The sequence below is a fragment of the Hemitrygon akajei genome, chromosome 9 (genome assembly GCF_048418815.1).
Source record: "Hemitrygon akajei chromosome 9, sHemAka1.3, whole genome shotgun sequence".
Classification (NCBI taxonomy): domain Eukaryota; kingdom Metazoa; phylum Chordata; class Chondrichthyes; order Myliobatiformes; family Dasyatidae; genus Hemitrygon; species Hemitrygon akajei.
In genome coordinates this window covers 54,711,633-54,736,080 of record NC_133132.1, presented here as the reverse complement: position 1 = coordinate 54,736,080, position 24,448 = coordinate 54,711,633, and the positions used below count along the sequence as shown (strand labels likewise).

The 24,448-nt window shown below is 40.8% G+C and overlaps 1 protein-coding gene across 2 annotated transcripts in view; it reads right to left on the bottom strand.

Annotated features, from left to right (window-relative positions):
- Positions 1–24,448, bottom strand: part of rbks (ribokinase) — a 158,765-nt gene that overhangs the window by 78,032 nt on the left and 56,285 nt on the right. For both annotated transcript variants that reach the window (XM_073056026.1, XM_073056027.1), the window contains exons 5-6: positions 20,931–21,095; positions 12,011–12,102 (exon numbers count right to left, since the gene is read on the bottom strand). In XM_073056026.1, coding sequence (XP_072912127.1) covers positions 12,011–12,102; positions 20,931–21,095 — 257 coding nt within the window. The remainder of the gene's footprint in view (positions 1–12,010; positions 12,103–20,930; positions 21,096–24,448) is intronic.

Genomic DNA, 24,448 nt, shown 5'->3' with positions numbered 1-24,448 from the left:
CATCTGTTCATGCAGTTTCACTAAAACTGCCGACTTTCTGGACCACGCGTGTGGTTTAGCCAAGCAGAAGCCCATTTCCAGATTCGGCAGATATCTTCTGATTCCACGCGTTACTATCACGTGGTGAGCGTCCTTGACCAGGAGACGGCCGCCCAGGTTGCTGATTTCATACAGTCGCCCCCGGAAGAAGGCAAATATGAAGCTTTCAAAGCGCTGCTCATTGAGAACTTTGGCCTCTCACGGTGTGAGCAGGGTGCCCGCCTGATTCACCTGGACGGTTTGGGAGGCAGACTGCCGTCAGCATTGATGAACAAGACGCTGTTCTGGCTGACGGACACAAGCCCTGCCTCATGTTCGAGCAAGCGTTCCTAGAGCAACTGCCCGAGGGCATACATCTGCTGCTGGCTGACGCAGATTTCAGCGACCCCCGGAAGGTGGCGGCCCGGGCAGATGTGCTGTGGAAAGCCAAGAGGGAGAGCGTGGCGTCCATCGGTCAGATTACCAGGCCACGTGCCCAACAGCGGACCAGACCAGGCCCGGCAGGGGGGCGCACACAACACAGAGGCAGGAGTGAGGAGGCCAGTGAACTGTGGTGTTTCTACCACCAACGGTGGGGCACAAAAGCCCACCATTATCGCCCGCCCTGCAAGGGCCAGGGCCAGCTGCCACTAATGACTATGGCAGCTGGCCACCAGGACAGCCTCTTGTACGTCTGGGGCAAACAGTCGGGACACCGCTTCTTGGTCGACACCAGAGCGGAGGTCAGCATCTTGCCCCCGACGGGGTACGACACCCGCAATAGGAAGCCAGGACCCACCCTGAGGGCCACAAACGGCAGCACGATACGGACCTACGGCACCCGCTCAGTACAGCTGCAGTTCGGCGCCAGCCGGTTCACGTGGGACTTCACACTGGCCGCCGTGGCCCAACCACTCCTGGGGGCGGACTTCTTGCAAGCTCACAGCCTGCTGGTCGACTTGCAAGGGAAAAGACTGGTACATGCCAAGACTTTCCAGACGTTCTCCCTGGGTGAAGCCAAGTTGCCGGCCCCACACCTGGACTCCATCACGCGGTCGGACAATGAATTCACCCGAATCCTGGCGGACTTTCCATCGATTCTGGCACCGCAGTTCACGGCAGCCATGCCCAGACACGGGGTACAGCACCACATCCCGACCCAGGAACCACCCCTCCACACCCGCGCACGAAGGCTCCCCCCCGGAAAAGCTCCGCCTGGCGAAGGAGGAGTTCAAGAGGATGGAGGAATTGGGGATCGTACGGAGGTCCGACAGCCCATGGACCTCCCCCCTGCACATGGTGCCCAAAGCAGCCGGGGGTTGGAGACCATGCGGCGACTACCGCAGACTGAATGAGGCTACAACTCCAGGCAGCTACCCCGTGCCGCACATACAGGACTTTGCAGCAAACTTGCACCGGGCAAGAATCTTTTCCAAAGTAGACCTCGTCCGGGGATACCATCAAATCCCGTTGCACCCTGAAGACATCCCCAAAACAGCACTCGAGTTGTTCGAGTTCCTCCGAATGCTGTTCGGCCTGAAGAATGCCGCACAGATGTTCCAGCGGCTAATGGATACAGTGGGACGCGACCTGAACTTTGCGTTCATTTATTTGGACGACATCCTTATAGCTAGCAGTAGTCGTCAGGAGCATCTGTCCCACCTCCGCCAGCTCTACTCCCGCCTGAGTGATTTCGGCCTCACGATCAACCCGGCCAAATGCCAGTTCGGTCTCGATACCATCAACTTCCTGGGCACAGGATTACCAAAGACGGGGCAACACCTCTGCCCGCGAAGGTAGACGCGATCCGCCACTTTGCCCGGCCCAACACGGTCAAAGGCCTGAAGGAGTTCATTGGTATGGTGAACTTCTACCACCATTTCATCTCCTCAGCAGCCCGTATCATGCACCCTTTGTACACCCTGACGTCGGGTAAAGGCAAGGACATTACTTGGGACAAGGAGGCCGCAGCCGCTTCCATTAAAGCCAAGGAAGCCTTGGCAGATGCCGCGATGCTGGTGCACCCCGGAACGGACATTCTGACCGCCCTTATGGTGGACACATCTGACACAGCAGTCGGTGGGGTGCTGGAGCAGCTCATCGAGGGGCGCTGGCAACCCCTGGCATTCTTCAGCAAGCGCCTACGACCACCCGAACTCAAGTACAGTGCTTTCGATCGGGAGCTGTTGGCACTGTATCTGGCAATCAGGCATTTCAGGTACTTCTTAGAAGGCAGGCCATTCACCACGTTCACAGACCACAAACTGTTGACCTTCGCGTTCACGAAGGTGTCCGATCCCTGGTTGGCTCACCAGCAGCGACATCTGTCCTACATCTCCGAGTACACGACAGACATCCAGCATGTCTCGGGAAAGGACAACATCACGGCAGACGCACTCTCCAGACCAGCTATCCAAGCCCTGTCCCTGGGGGTGGACTATGCAGCACTGGTGAAGGCGCAGCAGGCAGACGACGAGATGCCCAGCTACAGGACCGCAGTCTCGGGTTTGCAGCTGCAAGTCTTTCTCGTAGGCCCAGGTGAGAGGACCCTCTTGTGCGACGTGGCTACCGGCCAACCTCGCCCCATCGTCCTGGCAGCCTGGAGGTGGCGAGTTTTCGACTCCATACACGGTTTGGCGCACCCATCTATCAGGCCAACCGTCCGGCTGGTCTCCAGCAAGTTCGCATGGCACGGACTTCGCAAGCATGTCAGTGAATGGGCCAGAACGTGCGCGCAGTGCCAAACAACCAAGGTGCAGCGGCACACTAAAGCCCCGCCACAGCAGTTCGAACCCACCCACTGGAGTTTCAACCACATTCATGTGGATATCATGGGCCCCCTACCAGTGTCCCGAGGAGCGCAGTACCTCCTAACTATAGTAGACCAGTTCACGAGGTGGCCAGAGGCGGTCCCACTCACCGACATATCTGCCAATTCCTGCACCCGAGCACTGATCGCAACCTGGGTAGCACGCTTCGGGGTACCGGCCCACATTACCTCTGACAGAGGCGCCCAGTTCACCTCCAGCCTGTGGTTGGCTGTGGCCAGCCTGTTGGGAACACAGCTACACCACACTACTGCCTACCACCCACAGTCGAACGGACTAGTGGAACGCTTCCACCGTCACTTGAAGTTGGCTCTCATGCCCCGCCTGAGAGGACCTAACTGGGTGGACGAGCTTCCCTGGGTCCTGCTTGGAATTCGCACAGCACCCAAAGCGAATCTGCATGCCTCGTCAGCTGAGTTGGTGTACGGCGCGCCCCTGGCCATCCCAGGAGAGTTCATACCAGGCCCAAGGGGGCAAGAGGAAGAACCCGCAGCTGTCCTGGACAGGCTACGCGAAAGGCTCGGCAACCTGGCCCCCATACCAACTTCACAGCACGGACGGACCCCGACCCATGTACCCAAAGACCTGCACAACTGTAAGTTTGTGTTTGTACGAAGGGACGGACACCGGGTACCGCTACAGCAGCTGTACGAGGGGCCATTCAAGGTGATCAGCAACAACGGGTCCACGTACGTTCTGGACATTGGGGGGAAAGAGGAGGTTTTCACGGTGGACCTACTCAAACCAGCCCATGTGGACTTGGCGCAGCCGGTTGAGGTTCAGGCACCACGGCGCAGTGGCAGACCTCCCAAACAGAGGCTGATCCAGACTGGACATTAGGGGGTGTATCACTGGTTCTGGGTGGGTGGGGGGGGAGGTTATGTGGCGACCCACTTTCTGCGCAGGCGAACCGGCTCACAAATAGCCAGCGCGCGGGGAGAGACTTTGGTAATGCACCTCTGATGTCATTTCTGCCCGGAGAGGGCAGGCGCTAGGGATTAAATGCCAGCGCAGTGAGGTTTGAATAAACTAGTCTCGAAACGACTTACCGACTGCGTGTCGTTATTTCAGCACTGTGTGTAGCACATCGCTACAATATTGCTTACAATGGCTTTAAGGAACAAAACTGATCAAGTCTTAAAGATGACCTACTTTAAAGAAATACTTGGTGAAATTTCAAATACCATTTGAATCACTGATGGTTGGAAGTTACAAACTGAGTCTTCAAGTGTGTATTCATGGTAAAAGGGCTATACAGCCAGGAAAAAAAAATCACACCACTATTTGTTAAATTTGAGTTTTAAAAAAGCAATATAGTAGAAGCTAGACATTAGCCATGGCTCAGTTGGTAGTGCTCTTACCTCTGAGTCAGAAGTTGCAAGTTCAGAAACTGCATATTATTTATTTAAAATAACTTCAACAGTAAATTAGTTATTTTTTTCATGTCTAGACCAAAATCAGATTTACAAAGCCTAAGCTGAAACTCCAGTGAAGGCGGATAACTACTGGAAATCTTGAAGCCCTACAAGGTGTCATTTTCTCTGTATCTTGACTTCTGCACTATCCTAGTTTTCTTTTTTGCTTGATTGGCAGGCATACGTTCAGTTGCATAGGTTTCAGGTTCTGCAATTCACTACATTTATCCCTTTGTCTTGCTTTTTGTTTAAGTGAACATCATATCAGATTCTGATTGAGAACAGAGGGCGCATAAAGGTAGAGAGGATACAAGCAGCAAGCAGAAGGGAATGATTTTGATCAATGCCTACGATAAGATGAAATGCCAATGACTTGAATCGCAAACTTGGTTTCTCTCTACACTGATAGTACCTGACCTGTTGTGCATTTAGAGTATTTTCTGTTGTTATTTCAGAGTGCATGCACAGTGTTTTCTTTTAATTTTAATAGTGAAAGCTGTTTTTAAGGTATCTTAAAGGTTGAGATAAATTACAAATAGATTTAAGAAAAATGCTTTAGCATTTCCTTTGTCGAAAGTAACTATGTTTGATGACTAGACTTGGGCTTTTCTGAACCCACAACATATTCAATACATGAAATCATATCTTCAACATCTGACCATAAACAGATCTCAACAGATATAACAAAACCCAAATTAGTGAGTCAGTACTTACACCGTAAGTCATTTTTTTCAGTTTGCTCTATGCATACTATAACCTCCTGTAGTTCATCTTCCCAATATTCTCAACCTTCTACAAAAAGTTTCCTCCTGTAGCTCATCTTCCCAATATTTCCTATTGATTAGTTGAAATAAGACCACCCAACCAATGCCACACACTGCCAAAGAATTCCTAAAAAATACAGCTGTTTATCAACCATGAGTACTGATAAAGGGTTTTGGTCTGAAATATTGACTGTTTACTGTTTTCCATAGATACTGCCTGTCCTGCTGAGTTCCTCCAGCATTTTGTGTGTGTTGCTTGGAGTTCCAGCCATCTGCAGATTTTCTCGTGTTTGTGTTGTTGACCTACTCTGTAGTGAATTGCTCAATTTCATATTTCCCAAAACCTTTCTTATCTGGAAGTCACGTTGGACCGTCAGTTCTCTGTTTGTATGAAAGGGTATAGCTCCAATATCAAGAAATAATAAAGCAGGCTGTTTAACTGATTAAACTCCCCAAACCGTGAACTAGTCCTACCACTAGTAAAGACCATATCATCAACAAAATACATTACAACGTGAGAAAAGAGTAGCCAACGTTTCGGGCCAAGACCCTTCATCACGGTTTCCTGATGAAGGGTTTTGGCCCGAAACATAGGCTATTCTTTTCTCACGGATGCTGCCTGGCCTGCTGAGTTCTTCCAGCGTTGTGTACGTATTCTTTGATCCACAGCATCTGCAGTTGTATTTTTGTGTTTTGTAAAATACATTACAATATGCCTTGTTTGACAACTAAGTTTCTGAACTCTTGCATAAAATATAAAAGAGCAGGTGCATGGGAACACCACAACCTGCAATTGTAACACAAAGTCACAGATATCCATATTTGGGAAAATTTTGCCATCAGGGGTGTCAAAACTCTGGATTCTCCTCAGAAAAGAATTGTAAAAGTACAATGCAGACATGCTAGAATCAGGAGTAACACACAAAATGCTGGGGGAAATCAGGAGGTTGAACAGTACTGGCAGGAGGAAAAGTTGTCGATCTCTCAGGTTGAAATCTGGCATCAGTGGAGAGGTGAGATGGGCAGAATAGAGAGGAGAAGGAGAGCGGCAAGAATGATTCCGAGGCGAGTGATGGATTGTGGAGAGGTGTAAGATGATAGACAAGTAGTGTCAGGTAGAGGTGGTGTTCAAAGATTGCGGCAGGCAAATGACTGACGAAGGTAAAGAGAGAGGAAAAAGAAAAAAAACAGATGGGGCAAGATGGCGGAGGGGTGCATGAAGATGGGAGACAGCTGCTGGACGGAGATGAGCAGAAACACAAAGCACTACCAGAGATGTATTCAGTTACAAAAAGAGAGGTGAGAATCAGAATCATTAGAGGAGAGGTGAATACCTGTTAGCACCAGATGAGGGGGAGGGCAGGGGTGGGGGGTAATCTGTTTGCGGTGAGTGATGCAAACAGGAGGGGGAAGGGGATAAAGATTGTGAAGGGTGGTTGGGGAGTGGTGGTTACAAAATAGGGTGGATGAAAGATCAGAAGGACAAGGTAGAAAGGTGGGGTAGCTTCCTAATATTGGAAAACACAATATTTATGGCATTGGGCAGTAGGCTACCCAGGTAGAATACAAGGTGGTGCTCTTCCATTTTGCGTTGGGCTTCATCCTTGGTAGAGATGGTGAAGGATGGACAGTCAGTGTGGGAAAGGGAAGGGGAGTTGAAATGCTCTGTAACTGGGAATTCAGGAGGGTGAATACAGACTGAACAAAGGTGCTGTGTGAAATGGTGACTGAGTCTGTGCTTGGTCTTGTTGGAGTAGAGGAGGTGACATTGAGAGTAGCGAATCTATTAGAAAAAGTTGGAGGAGATGCAGATGAACCTTTGCCTCACCTGGAAGTGTCTTCATCATATGTAATGAAGCCAATTAAGATGATAGCTCACCAATTAGCGATGACTAAATGTTTGATTAGCAATGACAATTAAACCATTTAAAAAGGTTTAAATGTTTATTCATGCAATGTTTACCCAACATGCACAATAATTGAAAATTATAAGAAGACAGAAGAGATTGTAGAGACTGGAATTTGCAGCAAACATAACAAACTGTTGCCGTAACTCAACGGGTCAGGCAGCATCTGTGTAGAGAAATGGACAGCCAACGTACAAAGTAAAAAAAAATCAATATCTGAAAACATCCAAATGTATGAAACATAACCTACACAAAGACCAGTAAGTTTTTCTGTTTCTCAAGTGGCTTGTTAAACTGGCATCAGAGGAGTTGTACATGATTCACGTACGATGCCACCTCAGCTTCCTGAAGCACCCTTCTAATCTAGCCTAATCTACTATTAAATACCATCTTGTATGTGAATAACTGCTCCAAGGGCTCACTTCTTGGAGCTGATAGTTGATGGGCGAGGTGAAGATGGCAAAGATCTACAAACCCCATTTCCAGAAAAGTTGGGATATTTTCCAAAATGCAATAAAAACAAAAATCTGTGATATGTTAATTCACGTGAACCTTTATTTAACTGACAAAATTACAAAGAAAAGATTTTCAATAGTATTACTGACCAACTTAATTACATTTTGTAAATATACACAAATTTAGAATTTGATGGCTGCAACACACTCAGCAAAAGTTGGGACAGAGGCATGTTTACCTTTGTATTACATCACCTTTCCTTTTAATAACACTTTTTAATCATTTTGGAACTGAGGATACTAATTGCAACACACTCAACAAAAGATGGGACAGAGTTAAAATAAGATTGAAAAGTGCACAGAATATTCTAGTAACACTGGTTTGGAAGACTCCACGTTAAGCAGGCTAATTGGTAGCAGGTGAGGTATCATGACTGGGTATAAAAGTAGCGTTCATCAAAGGCTCAGTCTTTGCAAGCAAGGATGGGTCGTGGCTCACCCCTTTGTGCCAAAATTCGTGAGAGAATTGTCAGTCAGTTCAAAAGGAACATTTCCCAACGCAAGATTGCAGAGAATTTAGGTCTTTCAACATCTACAGTATATAATATTGTGTAAAGATTCAGAGAATTCAGAGACATCTCAGTGCGTAAAGGGCAAGGTTGGAAACCACTGTTGAATGCATGTTATCTTCGAGCCCTCAGGCAGCACTGCCTAAGAAACCGTCATGCTACTGTGACAATTATAGCCACCTGGGCTCGGGAATACTTCAGAAAACCATTGTCACTTAACACAGTCCTTCGCTGCATTCAGAAATGCAACTTGAAACTGTATTACGCAAGGAGGAAGCCATACGTCAACTCTATGCAGAAACGCCGGCGGGTTCTCTGGGCCCAAGCTCATCTCAGATGGACCGAAAGACTGTGGAACCATGTGCTGTGGTCAGATGAGTCCACATTTCAGCTAGTTTTCAGAAAAAACGGGCGTCGAGTTCTCTGTGCCAAAGATGAAAATAACCATCCTGATTGTTATCAGCGAAAGGTGCAAAAGCCAGCATCTATGATGGTATGGGGGTGCATCAGTGCCCACGGCATGGGTGAGTGCATGTATGTGAAGGTACCATTGACTCTGAGGCGTATATTAGGATTTTAGAGAGACATATGTTGCCATCAAAGCGACGTCTCTTCCCGGGACGTCCATGCTTATTTCAGCAGGACAATGCCAGACCACATTCTGCACGGGCTACAACAGCGTGGCTTTGTAGACACAGAGTGCATGTGCTTGACTGGCCTGCTACCAGTCCAGATCTATCTCCTATTGAAAATGTATGGCACATCATGAAGAGGAGAATCAGACAACGGAGACTACGGACTGTTGAGCAGCTGAGGTCTTATATCAAGCAAGAATGGACAAAATTTCCAATTGCAAATCTACTTCAATTAGTATCCTCAGTTCCAAAATGATTAAAAAGTGTTATTAAAAGGAAAGGTGATGTAACACAATGGTAAACATACCTCTGTCCCAACTTTTGTTGAGTGTGTTGCAGCCATCAAATTCTAAATTTGTGTATATTTACAAAATACAATTAAGTTGGTCAGTAAAACTATTGAAAATCTTTTCTTTGTACTTTTGTCAGTTAAATAAAGGTTCACGTGAATTAACATATTGTTCTTATTGCATTTTGGAAAATATCCCAACTTTTCTGGAAATGGGGTTTGTACAATCAGTAGGAGGAGGGGAGGGAGATATCAGATCTTAAGAGCTGGGTTGAGGGCCCAACTATTTGTATATCTTTGTTGGGGCAGCAAAAACCTCAGATTTTATTGGCTGGAGTTGCAGTTTCATGCTGGGAATCCAATGGCTGGGATGGCTGCACTATTGATCCTTTTACCAAAATGCATTATCATGCATTCCCCAACACTGTATTCCATCTGCCACTTCTTTCTGCTCATTCTTTCAATTTGTCTAAGTCCTGCTTCAATTGCATTGCTTCCTCAGCACTATCTACCCCTCCACCTATCTTCGTATCACCCGCAGACTTTGCCACAAAACTGTCAATTACATTGTCCAAATCATTGACAAACAATGTGAAAAGTAGTGGTCCCAATACGACCTCTGAGGAACACCACTAGTCAATGGCAGCCAACCAGTAAAGCCCTTTTATTCCCACCCACTGCCTCCTGTCTGTCAACTATTCCTCTATCCATTCCAGTATCTTCCTGTAATGCCATAGGATTTATCTTGTTAAGCAGCTTTGTGTGAGACACTTTAACAAATGCCTTCTGAAAATCCAAGTAAATGACTCCCACTGCCTCTCCTCTGTCTACTCTGCTTGTTATTTCCTCGACAAACTCCGACAGATTTGTCAGGCAAGATCTCCTTTCACAAAAATCATGCTGATTTTGACTGATTTTATCATTAGTTTCCAAGTACCCCAAAACCTCATTCTTAATAAAAGACTCCAACATCTTCCCAACCACTGAGGTTAGGTCCTTTCTTTAGTCTTCCTCCCTTTGTAAAGAGTGGAGTGACATCTGCATACTTCTGGAACTTAGGGACAATAGTAGAATCAAGTGATTCTTAGAAGATCACGACCAACACATCCATTATCTCTTCAGAAACCTCTCTCAGGACTCTGGGATGTAGTCCATCTGGTCCAGGTGACTCATTAACCTTCAAGTTTTCCTAGCACCTTTTCCTTTGTAATAGCAATGGCACTTGCTCCTGCTCCCTGACACTCACAGACCTCAGGCACACTGCTAGTGTCCTCCACAGTGAAGACAGATGCAAAGTACCCATTAAGTCCATCTGCCATTTCTTTGTTCCCCATTACTACCTCACCAGCATTATTTTCCAGTGATTCAATATCAACTCTCACCTCCCTTTTACTCTTTATATAACTGAAAAATCTTTGTGTCCTGCTTAATATTTATAGCTAATAAGAGATCAAAGTAAAAATATCAAGTTATCGACTGAGAATCCTGTTGTAATTTTAATTTCCTTCGAGTTGTGCAAAAAAATATTGCATTTTGTAAACATACTTCTAGCATATGTATAATTAACATACACACACATATATATGAAGCAACCTTGAGAAATATGAAACTAATAAAATACCTTCGATTTTATTTACAGGGAAATTCACTCTTGGATAGATCACAAGTAACCTTCATGGTAACAGCAGACAAATTTTAACTGGACCAGTGATAAACTGACCATTCATATCATTAAATTTATTTAGACTCAAAAAATAAATACAACACTATTGCGCAGTGTACAGAAACTAGGGAACAGAGACCTTGTCAACTACAGCAGTGTATTGAACATTAAAAACAATATAATTAGAAAGATACTTTATACTAGGGTGGAGATTTTATTACCACTATTATTCTTGGCAAACAGATCCATATCAGAAGAGCAGAGAGAAAATAGGCGGTGATACTGTAAGCTGAGGCCTCGCTCAACTGTATGCATGTATGTGGAAATGGGGAATGTGATGGCATTTGCATTTGGTGTCCAATAAATCAGTTTGCCCAGGAATAAAATACTTCCTTTATTGTTGAACACCACGTACAAGTGATGACACCGGCCATTCATTTCTACAGGCATCCTTCCAGTTTTCTGCATGCAGAAATACATTCTATTTTATTCATAGTTGTTGGCATTATGCTGTTGGCAAGGATTATGAATTTGTTGCACGATACTAGCCGCCAAAGAATGAAAGACTCATTTAATAAACATTAATGTACATCAGATAGAACAGTGGGGTTAGTTAAGTAAGAAAAACAACTGTGTGGAAAGAAAACATGACTAAAACTGATCTGCAACTAAAAGGGAGTGAAACAAATGCATTTTCTATCCATTTATCTTTCATCCAAATAACCTACGGCAAAACTGCTGAAATATAAAACAAAAAACAAGCTTTCAACCAGCTTTTCCAGTAATGAAAAAGTTCTCAGGGTCCATCAATATATGAAGAAGGAGCTACCAGGGTGAGAACCATTCCTAAGATAGTGCACCAAAAAAGGCCATTTTATTTACATAAATATATATATAAAATTGTAATTTATAGGTTGTTTATTAAGTATTGCTCTGATCTGCTGCTGCAAACAATAAATTTCATAACATATGCCAGTGATATTATAGCAATAAATAATTTGCTCTTTATTATCTGTTTACTAATTTGCAAGTAGTATCTTTCAGTAGATATCAGAGGTATCATAGCAGATCAACGTAACACTGGAACTCCCAAGATAAAAATGCCTCATATTTTGTCACAGCACCAACTCCATGTGTGGACAGAACGCAAAATAGTATACTGCTAAATTGGAATGTTTGTATGGAAACAGCAAGTGCAATAGATACCAATGTCTGCAGAAGATCATAACATTGGCAGTACTGAGGGACTGCTGCACTGTCAGAAGGAACATATTTCAGAAACAAACCTTGAGTGGATGGAAAAACAGGCTGCAGCAGTAACTTAAAATATCAACCTCGTAGACAAGAACAAATGCAAATTTGTACATGCTCATACACCAAGTTTGCATTTGAATCCAGATTTAGGACAATAAAGACAGTTAACTAACTGTATCATCATGAATAAAATAAGACATAGCATTACAGTACCTCGCTCTCATTGCAACAGAAGACATCTGTATTTTTGTAGAAATCAGGATCAAGAGCAGCAGTAGCCGGAGCAGGATTGAAGATGGTCTTCACTGAAAGATTTGTTTAGTAAAAAGAAATAGAGATTATAAGTTAAAATATATATATTGATTATAAGAAAATTGCTCCAAGTACGACCAAAGTAATAAATTGCAACGTTAATTTCCATTTGAATGTCAAAATAGCATTTCAGAAAATTTAATTGATTGTATTAGGAAAGGGAAGAGTAACATAAAAATAAAAATGGAGATTTGTGTAATTTATCACCACAGACAGCTGTAGAGGCCGGACAAATCTTGTTTGGTTCTTGACTGGACATGGCATCAAAGGTTATGGGAGAAGGCTGGGGAGTGGGGCTGAGGAGAGGATAAGAGGGATTTGCCACATTTGAATGGCCTAATTCTGCTCCTATGTCTTATGGACGTATGGTCTTATACAGAAACTTCCTAGGAAGTAGAAGCGTTGCCCTGCTTTCTTTGTAATGGCACTTATGTGCTGAAGCCAGGACTGATCCTCTGAGATGATAACACTGAGGAATTTGAAGCTGCTGTCTTTGGTTATAGTAAGTTATAGGGAAATAATTGTAGGTATAAGATTGATGGGATTGCTCAGAGAACTGACACAGACATGATGGGCCTAATGGTCTATTTGTATTTTGTAAGGAAATATAAAATAGGAAAACAATATAGATGTTCTGTTTGTGAATTCCAAGTTAGTTTTTTTTTATAAAAAAAGGATGATATGTCAAGTGTGGGAATAAATTTATGTTTTAATTGCAAGATTAAAGAAATTGAATCTACAGGATTGTATAAAGAAGGCCATACAAATGTTTTTTTTGGAAAAGCAAGAAACTGAATATACTGCTAATAAATAAACTCCCAGCAGCTCAGAGAGCATCTGTGGAGAGAGAAAATCATTTAAATTCACGACAATTTATCAAATGTTGTCTGACCTGCTGAGCATCTCCAACATTTTCTGTTCCTATACATATTTTTCATTGCAAAATCTGGTCTTTGTGTACTGCAGAATACAATTACATAAGAATGATTCTCAAAGGTAATTACTCCCCTTCGCTCAGCTAATTAGCCTGAAATTCTGCAAGTCGCAATGCAAATCTTGCTCTAATCCAGTTTTTGAGTCCAGTCTATTCAATTTTATTGTGTCTTTATTTTAAAATTATTTTGTAGCACTATAATCCACTGATATAGTAAACCTGTTAAGCTCTCATTCTACCCATAAGAATTGAATAAGGAATAGAAAAACTGGCCCTATTTGAATAAAATCTAACTGTTCTTTCACTAGTGTAATTTAAATATACAGTAAAACTGTCCAAATTCTTTCATCACTTCTGCTGACAGCACTTAGAACATATCTAAATTCGAACTAGTCACACATAATCTGCAAAGAACATAACTGTTTTGGTAAGAGGAGCTCAATATGAATTCACAATCTGAAAATAAATCATTTTCTTTGACAATAAGGCTCTCAGTATTTCTGCCAGAAATACTTGCAAAAAGCAATGCTGTTTACTTGAATACCCTCCAACTCTCAAGTCAGTGGTGACTTGTTAAAATCTGCTATTTTGAGGTCATCACAACAAAATAAGAAAGTAACAAATAATCTAACCACTAAAATATAAAACAAAATTGCACTGCAAGTGAGGAGATGGAGGAAGTATAGGCTTCAGCAAAATTATCACAATGTTAATCTTGCAAATTGCTACAGATCTACAGTTGTAGTTTATGAGATGAAAAGAATATCTGGATCTATGACAGGCTTCAGCTAAAATAAATTTTAAATGGAATATCGAGTTGTCAAGATAGAGCACAGTCACAGGCCCATACAGCTCGCTGTGTCAGTATTAACCATCAACTTCTCACTTATATAAATCCTACCCATTTTTTTCCCAGTACCCCCACATTCCCCTCAACTCACCCCGTTTCTAACACTCACGAGCATAATAACGGTGACTTACCGCTGCCAATTAACCTACTAGATTGCATATTGGTAGAATGCTGGATGAAACTGGAATTTCCAGAGGAAAGCCAGGTGATCACAAGGAACACACACAATTTCCACAAAGATAGCAACTAGGGTCAGGATTAAACCAGGTCAGCAGGAATGTGATACAGCAGCTTTACAAACTGCTCTGCTCTGTTATCTTAACAACATAATTCAGTAAACATAGGTCATGTAAGTTTTTCATTTAAAAAATGAAAATCAGAAAAAAATCAATGGAAAACTACAAAAATATTTCTGATTCAAATAGCCTTTTATGGAAATAATAAATTATCTTATTACTTCAATTTTGCTTTGAATTGTTAAGTGTTGCTGCTGGCCTATTCACCAATGAATAGGACCCTTTCCTTTTTTTTAATTGATTTTTTAATGCATTTTCTTCAACACTACAAAAAAAAAACCCAAGAACGAAATAGGAAATTAATACAGTGCAAGATAAACATATAATGGTAATATAATACAGAATATAATAATTGAAAAAGCACCCAAATTGAAGTTGTGTAAAGTTAGTATCCACCCCCAACTCCGCAAGAAAAAAAAACTCCAGACCAACCAGAGCAAAATGTAGGAAATATAAATCAGAACATTCAAACTCCCAAAACTGTAAATACAATTAAAAACAGAAGATAATAATGCCTACTACCAAAAAAAAAGCTGAAAGCAAGGGACTGAAAAAGAAACTTAGTCAAAAGGAAAGTTATGAAAATACTCAATAAAAGGTCCCCAGACCTTATGAAACTTTATGTCCAAATTAAGAATTGAGTAATGAATTTTTTTCAAGATCTAAACAGGACATAATATCATTAACCCATTGAGCGTGCGTGGGTGGGGCAACATCTGTCCATCTAAGAAGAATTAGACGTCTAGCCAGGAGAGAAGCAAAAGATAATATTCGATGTTTAGTCAAACTCAAACGTATATCTGTCTCAGCCAAGAAACCAAGAAGAGCAATTAAAGGGTTAGGTTCTAAGTGGCGATTCAGAATACAGGATAAAGTTAAGAAAACACCCCTTCAAAATTTCTCTAGACTAGGACAGGTCCAGTACATATGAATGAGAGAAGCCTCGCCACTTTTGCATTTATCACAAAGAGGACTAATATTAGGATAAAATCGAGATAATTTAGATTTGGACATATGAGCCTTATGAACAATCTTAAACTGTAAACGACAGTGGTGAGCACAAAGAGAAGATGAGTTAACCAACTTGAGAATCGAGTCCCAAACCTCATCAGATAAAGGGATATTTAAGTCATGCTCCCAAGCCATTCTGATTTCATCCAAAGGGGTGCGCCGTAAGGATACTAATTTATCACGAATAAAAGATATTAAACCTTTACACAATGGATTAATAGAAAGAAACAAGTCCATAGCATTTTTCTCGGGCATCTCAGGGAAGTTGGGTAATAAAGGATTAATGAAGTGTCTAATTTGAAGATATCTAAAGAAATGGGCATTAGGTAGATTAAACTTAGCAGAGAACTGTTGAAAGGATGCGAAGTGATTATCAATGAAAAGATCTTCAAAATATCTAATGCCCTTTCTATACCAATCATAAAATGTTGAATCATGCATAGAAGGTAGAAAAAGATGATTATGTAAAATAGGACTAGAAAGGGAAAAACCATAGAAACCATAAAATTTCCTAAACTGGGCCCATATTCGCAGAGTATATCCAACAAGAGGATTAACAATTAGTCTAGGCAAACTACTAGGGAGTGCAGATCCAAGAAGTGCAGAGATAGATAGATCCTTAGTGGAATTCAGCTCCATTGCTACCCATTTAGGGTGGACAGACTGGCTATGGAAAAATGACCAGAAGATAAGACAACGAATATTAGCTGCCCAGTAGTATAGACGGAAATTAGGTAAGGCCATGCCGCCCTCTTTTTTTAGATTTTTGAAGGTAAGTTTTGTTAATTCTCGAATGCTTACCCTTCCACAGATAGGACAAAATAATAGAGTCAAAGGAATCAAAAAAGGTTTTAGAAATAAAAATTGGAATAGATTGAAATAAGTATAAAAATTTAGGGAGAACATACATTTTAATAACATTAACACGACCTACCAAGGACATAGATAAAGGTGACCATTGTGACAAACTCTGTTTTGTAGAGTACAAAAGATTGGCAAAATTTTCACGAAAAAGATCCTTAAAATTCCTTGTAACTGTAATACCAAGATAGGTAAATTGATTATCAACTACTTTAAAGGGGAGGTCACGAAATACTAATACTTGTGCTTCTTTATTAATTGGAAAAAGTTCACTCTTATGTAAATTAAGTTTATAACCAGAGAACTGGCTAAATTGATCAAGAAGTGAAAACATTGGAGGTAAGGATGTGGACAGATTTGAAAGAAAAAGTAATAGATCATCAGCATAAAGAGAAACTTTATGCTCAACACCCCCCCTCCAGATCCCTGTCAATTCAGGACAACTTCAAAATGCAATCACTAGAGGCTCTACAGCCAAATCAAAAAGAAAGGGACTTAAGGGGCATCCTTGACGGGTGCCACGTTTAAGTTTAAACAACTGAGATTGCTGAGAATTAGTCAAAACACAGGCAGTAGGACATAGATATAGTAATTTGATCCAAGAGATAAAACTTTGACCGAGGTCAAATTTTTCTAAAACCACAAAAAGGTAGTTCCACTCTTTCAAACACTTTATCCGCATTGAGAGAGATAATGCATTTAGGAGTCCCAGTTGAAGGTGAGTATAAAATATTAAATAAACACCGTCTGTTAAAAAAGGGAAGACAATTTTTAATAAAACCAGTCTGATCATCAGAAATAATAGAGGGTATAACAGTTTCTAATCTATGTGCCAAAGCTTTGGTCAAAATTTTAACATCAACATTAAGCAAAGAAATCGGCCTGTAAGAGGAGCACTCTAATGGATCTTGGCCCTTTTTAAATAAAAGAATAATACATGCCTCATTAAATGAGGATGGCAATTTACCATAATTAAACGAATCAGATAGTACTGAGAGTAACTGAGGTGAAAGAAGTGAAGAGAATGATTTATAAAATTCTATGGGGAACCTATCAGGACCAGGAGATTTGCCTGACGACAGTGCAGAGATTGCAAAAGATACTTCTTCTAATGATATAGGCTCATTAAGTTTTGCTTTAGAATCAGATGAAATCGAAGGGATATTCAAGCTATTTAAAAAAAGACCAACAGAAATATTCTCAATCATGGATTCGGAGGAATAAAGACGAGAATAAAAATTCTTAAATAAGTCATTAATTTCTGAGTGATTTGATGTAATATCCCCATTCTCCTTCCGGATCTTTGTAATATGTTGTTTAGCTTTAGAACGTCTCAACTGATTAACTAGAAACTTGCCAGGTTTATCACCATGAATATAAAAGCGACTCTTACTTTCAAGAAGTTGACATTCAACTGGTTGAGTAGAGAGAAGGTCAAATTTAGTTTGGAGTTCTACACGCTTCTTATATAATTCGGAGTTTTTAGTCTGAGCATATAATTGATCTAATTCTTTAATCTGATTAATCAGGTCTAATCGCTCTGAACGGGCCTTTCTATTAAGATTTGCTGTATATGAAATTATTTGACCCCTCAAATATGCTTTCATAGCATCCCAGACAATCTGGGATGAAATTTCAGATGACGTATTAGTGTTTAGGAAAAAAGTTATCTGGTCCTTAATAAATTTTACAAAATCATCATCCAATAATAAAGTCGGGTTAAAGCGCCAATGTTTATTCCTTTGAGGGAGACCAGGAAAATTTAGAGACAAAGTGACTGGGGCATGATCAGAGATCAGTATACTCTGATAGTCACAAGAATGAACAAATGAAATAAGTTGATTATCAATTAAGAAATAGTCAATTCTAGTAAAGGTATGATGAACATGTGAAAAAAAGGAATAATCTCTCTCAGTAGAATGAAGGAAACACCATATATCAGAGATACCATAGTTAGAAAGAAAAGAGAGAATAGCTAAAGAGGATTTAGTAGGTAATCTAGTAACAGGGGATGATCGATCCAAAGTTGGGTCTAACCAGCAGTTAAAGTTGCCACCCAATATAAGAGAATATAGGTTCAGATCTGGTAATGAAGGAAAAAAGCATTCAAAAAAACATTTTTTATTGAAGGTCTCCCTGTCAATTTACTGTATAAGACCTGCCTTTTTTTAAAACGGCTGATATGTACTCTCTTTAAATATAGAATTGCCGCCTTTTTTCCATTTTTTTCCAATTTTTCATAGTTTCTATTTTGTATTAAGTTTTATATTCTTTCTGATGAAGTTGTTCCTATTTGTAATTTTAATTTGTAGTGCATAAATTAGTTAGTATCTGCTATATTATTTACACGGAGCTTATGGTAATGTTACGGAACTGCAAGTTGGGTTTTGGGGTGTCCTATTTTCTGTAGAGCTAGCTGCTTTTTTGGTTAGCCATCTAGTTTTGGGTTGTGAGGGTGGGGTGGATTCTCCAGTACCAACATTATCTATTGGGTTTTTTTTGTTTTTCCTTGTTATCCAGGACATGTCTATGTCCTGATTTTATTGATTTATGTTTATATTTTTGCTTCCAAACTGTTATTGCAATGTTTGATCTTATATATGCCTACTGCCTTTTATGTCTTAACAATTGATAATGGTTAGTCCATTGAAATTTGTGAGCTGGAATGTAAAGGGATTGAATCATCCTGTTAAAAGAAGAAAGGTCTTCTCCCATATTAAGCAACTTAAAGCTGACATTGCTTTCCTTCAAAAACTCATATTCGTAGTTTCGATAATTCTCGGCTTATGTCAAAGTGGGTGGCTCAACATTTTCATTCATCCTTCCCGGCCAAAGCTAGTGGGGTTTCCATTCTTATCAACTCAAATGTTCCTTTTGAACTCCATAGTAAGATATCTGACACAAATGGCCATTTTATTATTGTTTCTGGCAAATTATATAATACTAAGGTAGTACTAGCTAACCTGTATGTTCCCAATTCTGATGATGTTAAATTTTTTTTGAACGCCCTTTCCTTTTTTAAGACAACTATAAAAGAAGAGGATTCATTGCCTTGGCCTGAATGATTCGTTCATCACAAACATTGGTATCTGCACGCAATCCTGATAGAATACCAGGCCCAGAGAATCTTCCTCCACAGTTGTTCGCTCTTAAACAATCCATTCTTCAGGAATCAGGGAACTCTGGGACTTGACTGGTCACAATTCACACCATCTACCTTGTAATTGGTTTCTGTAATTTGCATATTAGCAGAGTAAAAATGCCACCTGAAGATCTAATAAATTCAATTGAAAATATTAAGAGTATTATTTGGAATACGATTGTTCTGATGAAAGAATATATACTGTCCCTTCAATCTCCTAAATTTATGACTGTGAAATGGCCTTCCTATGCTCGCTTGGGAAATGTTAATGGAGCAACAACTCTTCAGTTATTCAGCCTATCGTTGAATGGGCAAGAGAACACGTGTATTGCTTAATCCCTTGCAACTTTCAGGCTTTAACGCATCATGCAATTCAGCACACTGTGTGCACCAAAAAATTAAATAGCACTATACACTTCAGTTCCTTATATACAATGTCTGGTTTGAATTTATTCTAAGCATTATTCTCATTGCTTATCTCATTGAGAAACCATGATTGAAGATAAAATCAATTAAAACTGAGGCAGACTGTTCATATTCGATATCATAAGGTTGTAAATTTTCTGCAAATGTAAAACAAAATTCTGTCTGTGACTTCAGTCAGATTTGCAGAATCAATGTAGCATTTGTTTATGAGTTCTTCTGCCAGGGCTTTTAAGGCACCCATCAACTCACTGCTGAAACTGGCTACCTAATCATCAATTCGCAAGAGTTCCTCCAAGCCATTTTCATGCGTAGTGCTTTGGAAATAACCAGGAAAACAGCAAACAGTGCAATCCTTTAAAGTATATGCTTAAACTGCCACATAGTAAAACTGATCATTTCTTAGCTTTAAGAATAACTACGTAGTTTCATATCAAGCACGTAAGCTAAGAGTAAGGACCTTTGTACAGCAAACAATCTACTGGAGGAGTTCAGTGGGTTGAGGTGTGCGTGTAGGGAGGGGCATGGGGAGGAGGGGTTGGGAATAGGGAGGTGCTGCTTGACCCAGTTCAACTTCTTGCCACAAACAGGGTTAAGAAGGCAAATGGCATTTGAGCCTTTATTACAAGAGGGCTGCAGTAACTATTCTACTGGGTTACACATCAGAAATGTGTATAGTAGTATGGTTCATTATCTCTGCCATTTCACAATCATTGGGAAAGGTGGAATAAATGAGGTATTAATATAGTATTTGAGGGGAAAAACATTTATGCATATGGTAAAATACATAAATATTAACATTATTATCACTTTTATATGATACACATGTTCACACTGTAATTTCAAAATATATGGCAACGGTGGAAGGGCAGAAGCTGAAAAATAATGAAGACAAGGAAAAATGCTGCTGAAGCAGCTTTAACCACATGCTACCACAGGATAGTATGACATAAAAACAACAAAAAATGTAGAGCAAATAAACATATGAACTGTAGTGTTATTTTCAAGTGACTAGCAGAAAGGTAAGTCAACATTCGACAGCTGTTGGCAGAGACATGGCAAATAAATTTATGGGTTGAATATTACAGAGTGCATGAAGTTAACCTAATATATGACAAATGTGATCAAAATTCCAAACAAAAATACAGTTAAATAACTGGACATAGATCAGATCTTCAGTTTGTTGCTCAGGAATGGGAATAGCAAAGTATTATAATGAAATGCATGTTGTAGAATTTGCTTGATGTTGCCCCATAAAATTTTGAAAGAAGATTATTCAAATATTAAAATAAAACTTTACAAACCTCCAGCCTCATGTGCTAGTTTCAAGGCTTCTAATGAGATGGCAGGTTGAATTTCCAGCTGACAGACAACCACCTTTGCACAACAGATTGCACTGGAAGCTTGTTTCAAATCTTCTGAATTTAAGAGTAGATTTGCACCAGCCACAATTACAATTGCATTCTGCCCTGTAACATCATAAACCAAGAGTCAACTTACAGGAAACTCAATGATGCAAGAAAATAGACAACATTTCTTTAAGTGCCCACTCTTCCTCCGAAATCAAATCAAAACCAAAAAGGATTCACAGCTAGATTATTCTCCGCACATATACAATCTAATCCAATAACTATTTCCAGCTTTCTCTGTTCAGGGCCAAAGATCTATTTACACATAATCACATACTTATTCTTTATGAAGAATTTTAAGATTTCATTACACATGGAGACAGTTTGGGGGAAAATTAGCAAGATGTAGCACAGTTTATTAATTTGGAAGAGATATTGAGCTTTGTGTACAGCTGCAAATTCACAAAGATATTGTTTTTAACCTTCAAAAGTGAAGTTGCATCAGTGGGCTCTTCCAGGGAAGATTGCACCTGAACTGGAGGGGTCTAATATAGTAGTGGAAAGGTTTGCTGGTGCTGCACAGGGTGGGATGGTGGGGTTTAAACTAGAGTTGCAGGGGGGTGGGAACCAAAGTGCCTGAACAGCTAATGGAGAAGTTCTAGAAGCAGATGTTTTTAAGACCTCAGACAAAATCAAGAATCAAAAGGTTGAATGTGGTGTAACTAATGTTCTGAGCGATATTTCAATGCAAGAAGAATTGGATGAAAGGCAGATGAGCAAAGGGCATGGATCAACACATGAAATTATGAATTTGTAGCCATTACTGAGGTTTGGTTGCAAGAGGGACAGGACTGGCAGCTCAATATTCCTGACGAAGGGTCTCGGCCTGAAACGCCGACAGCGCGTCTCCCTATAGATGCTGCCTGGCCTGCTGTGTTCCACCAGCATTTTGTGTGTGTTGTTGTTTGAATTTCCAACATCTGCAGATTTCCTTGTGTTTGCTCTTAAATTCCAGGGCTCTGTTGTTTTAGGCACAACAGGGTGGGAGAGATGGCATTTCTAGTCAGGGAAAATGTCAAGGTAGTGCTCAGTCACAACAGACTGGAGAACTTATCCAGTGAAGCTTTATGGGTGGAAATGAGCAATAAGAAAGATATGAAAAAGTTAGGTCTGGTCCAAGGGTTGAGCTTCTAAATTGGAGAAAGGCCAACATTAATGATATTAAAAAGGATCTGGCAAGTGTGGATTGGGACAGGCTATTTTCTGGCAAAGATGTACTTGGTAAGTGGAAGGCCTTCAAGAGTGAAATTTTGAGAGTACAAGGCGAGCATGCGCCTATCAAAATAACAGGTAAAGATAACAGGTTTAGGGAACCTTGGTTTTTAAGTGATGTTGAGACCCTGATTTTAAAAAAATGGAAGCATACAGCAAATATAGGCAGTTCCAAACATCAGCAGTACTTATGGAGTATAAAAAATGCAAAGGAACACTCAAGAAAGAAAAACAGGTCTAAAAGAAGGTATAAAGTTGCCCCAGTAGGCAAGGTGAAGGAGAATCCTAAAGGATTCTGCAGATATGTTAAAAGTAAAAGGATTGCAGGGTACAAAACTGGTCTACTGGAAGATCAGAATGATAATCTATGCACAGAGTCAAAAGAGATAGGAGAGACCTTCAACTGATTTTTTGCATCTGTATTTACTTCGGAGACAGATACAGAGTCTATAGAAGTGAGGCTAAGTGGCAGCGAAGTCATGAATCTTATACAGATTACAGAGGAGGTATTTGCTGTCCTGAGGCAAATCTACAGGGATAAATCCTCAGGGCCTGATAAGGTGTTCCCTCAGACCCAATGAGATGCAAGTGCAGAAATTGTACAGGTCCTAATATAGATACTTAAATCATCCTTAGCAATATATGAGGTACTGGAGGATCGGAGGATAGTTAATGCTATTCTGCTATTTTTAGAAAGGCTCTAAAAATAAATTATATAAATTACGGAAATTATAGGCTGGTGATCCTGACATCAGTAGTTGGAAAGTTACTGGAAGATACTCTAAGGGACTGGATCTATGAATACTCAGATAGACATGGACAGATTAGGTATAGTCAGCATGGCTTTCTGCGAGGTAGGTCGTGTCTAACCAATCTTATAGTGTTTTTCAAGGAAGTTACCAGGAAAGTGGATGAAGACAAGCAGTGGATGCAGTCTACATGAATTTTAGCAAGGCATTTGACAAGGTCCCACATAGGAGGTTGGTCGAGAAGGTTTAATTGCTTGGCCTTCAAGGTGAGGTAGTCGATTGGATTAGACATTGGCTTTGTGGGAGAAGCCAGACAGTAGTAGTGAATGGTTGCGGCCTGTGACTAGTGGAGTGTCACAGGGATCAGAGCTGGGTCCATGGTTGTTTGTCATCTATATCAATGTTCTGAATAATAATGTGGTTAATTGGATCAGCAAATTTGCAGATGACACCAAGATTGGGGGAAGTAGTGGACAGTGAGGAAGACTATTCGAGCTTGCAGTGGAATCTGGACCAGCTGAAAAAATGGGCAGAAAAATGGCAGATGGAATTTAATGCAATCAAGTGTGAGGTGTTGCACTTCGATAGGACCAACCAGGGTAGGTCTTACACAGTAAATGGTTGGGCACTGAGGTGTGTGGTGGAATAAAGAGATCGGGAAATACAGCTCCAAAATTCCTTGAAAGTGGTATCACATAGGGTCATAAAGAAAGCTTATGGCACATTGGCCTTCATAAATCAAGGTGTTGAGTACAGGAGATGGAATACTATGTTGAAGTCATATAAGACATTGGTAAGACCTAATTTGGAGTATCGTATGCAGTTTTGGTCAGTTATCTACAGGACAGATGTAAATAAGTTTGAAGCAGTACAGAGAAAATTTACGAGGATGTTGCTGGGTCTGGAGGACCTGAGTTACAAGGAACGATTGAATAGGTTAGGACTTTATTCCTTGATATATAAAAGACTGAGAGGAGATTTGATAGAGATATAGAAAATTATGAGGGGTATAGATAGGATAAATGCAAGCAGTATTTTCCACTGAGGTTGGATGGGACTACAACCAGACGTCATGGGTTTAGGGTGAAAGGTGAGAAGTTTAAGGGAACATGAAGGGAATTTCTTCACTCAGAGCATCATGAGAATATGGAATGAGCTGCCAGTACAAGTGGTGTATGAAAGCTCAATTTCAATGTTTACCAGAAGTTTGGATAGTTACATGGATGGCAGGGGTATGGAGGGCTAGGGTCCTGGTGCAGGTCAATGGGAGCAGGCAGTTTAAATGGTTTCAACATGGACTAGATGGACCAAAGGGCCTGCTTCTGCACTGTACTTTCCTATGACTCCAAGTTCTTTCTATTTACTTAGATTTTTTATCATTCTGGATGCTTTCGTCTGTTCATTTCACAAAATGAATCATGCTTCCTGCAGTATACTTCACCTATAGTTTTT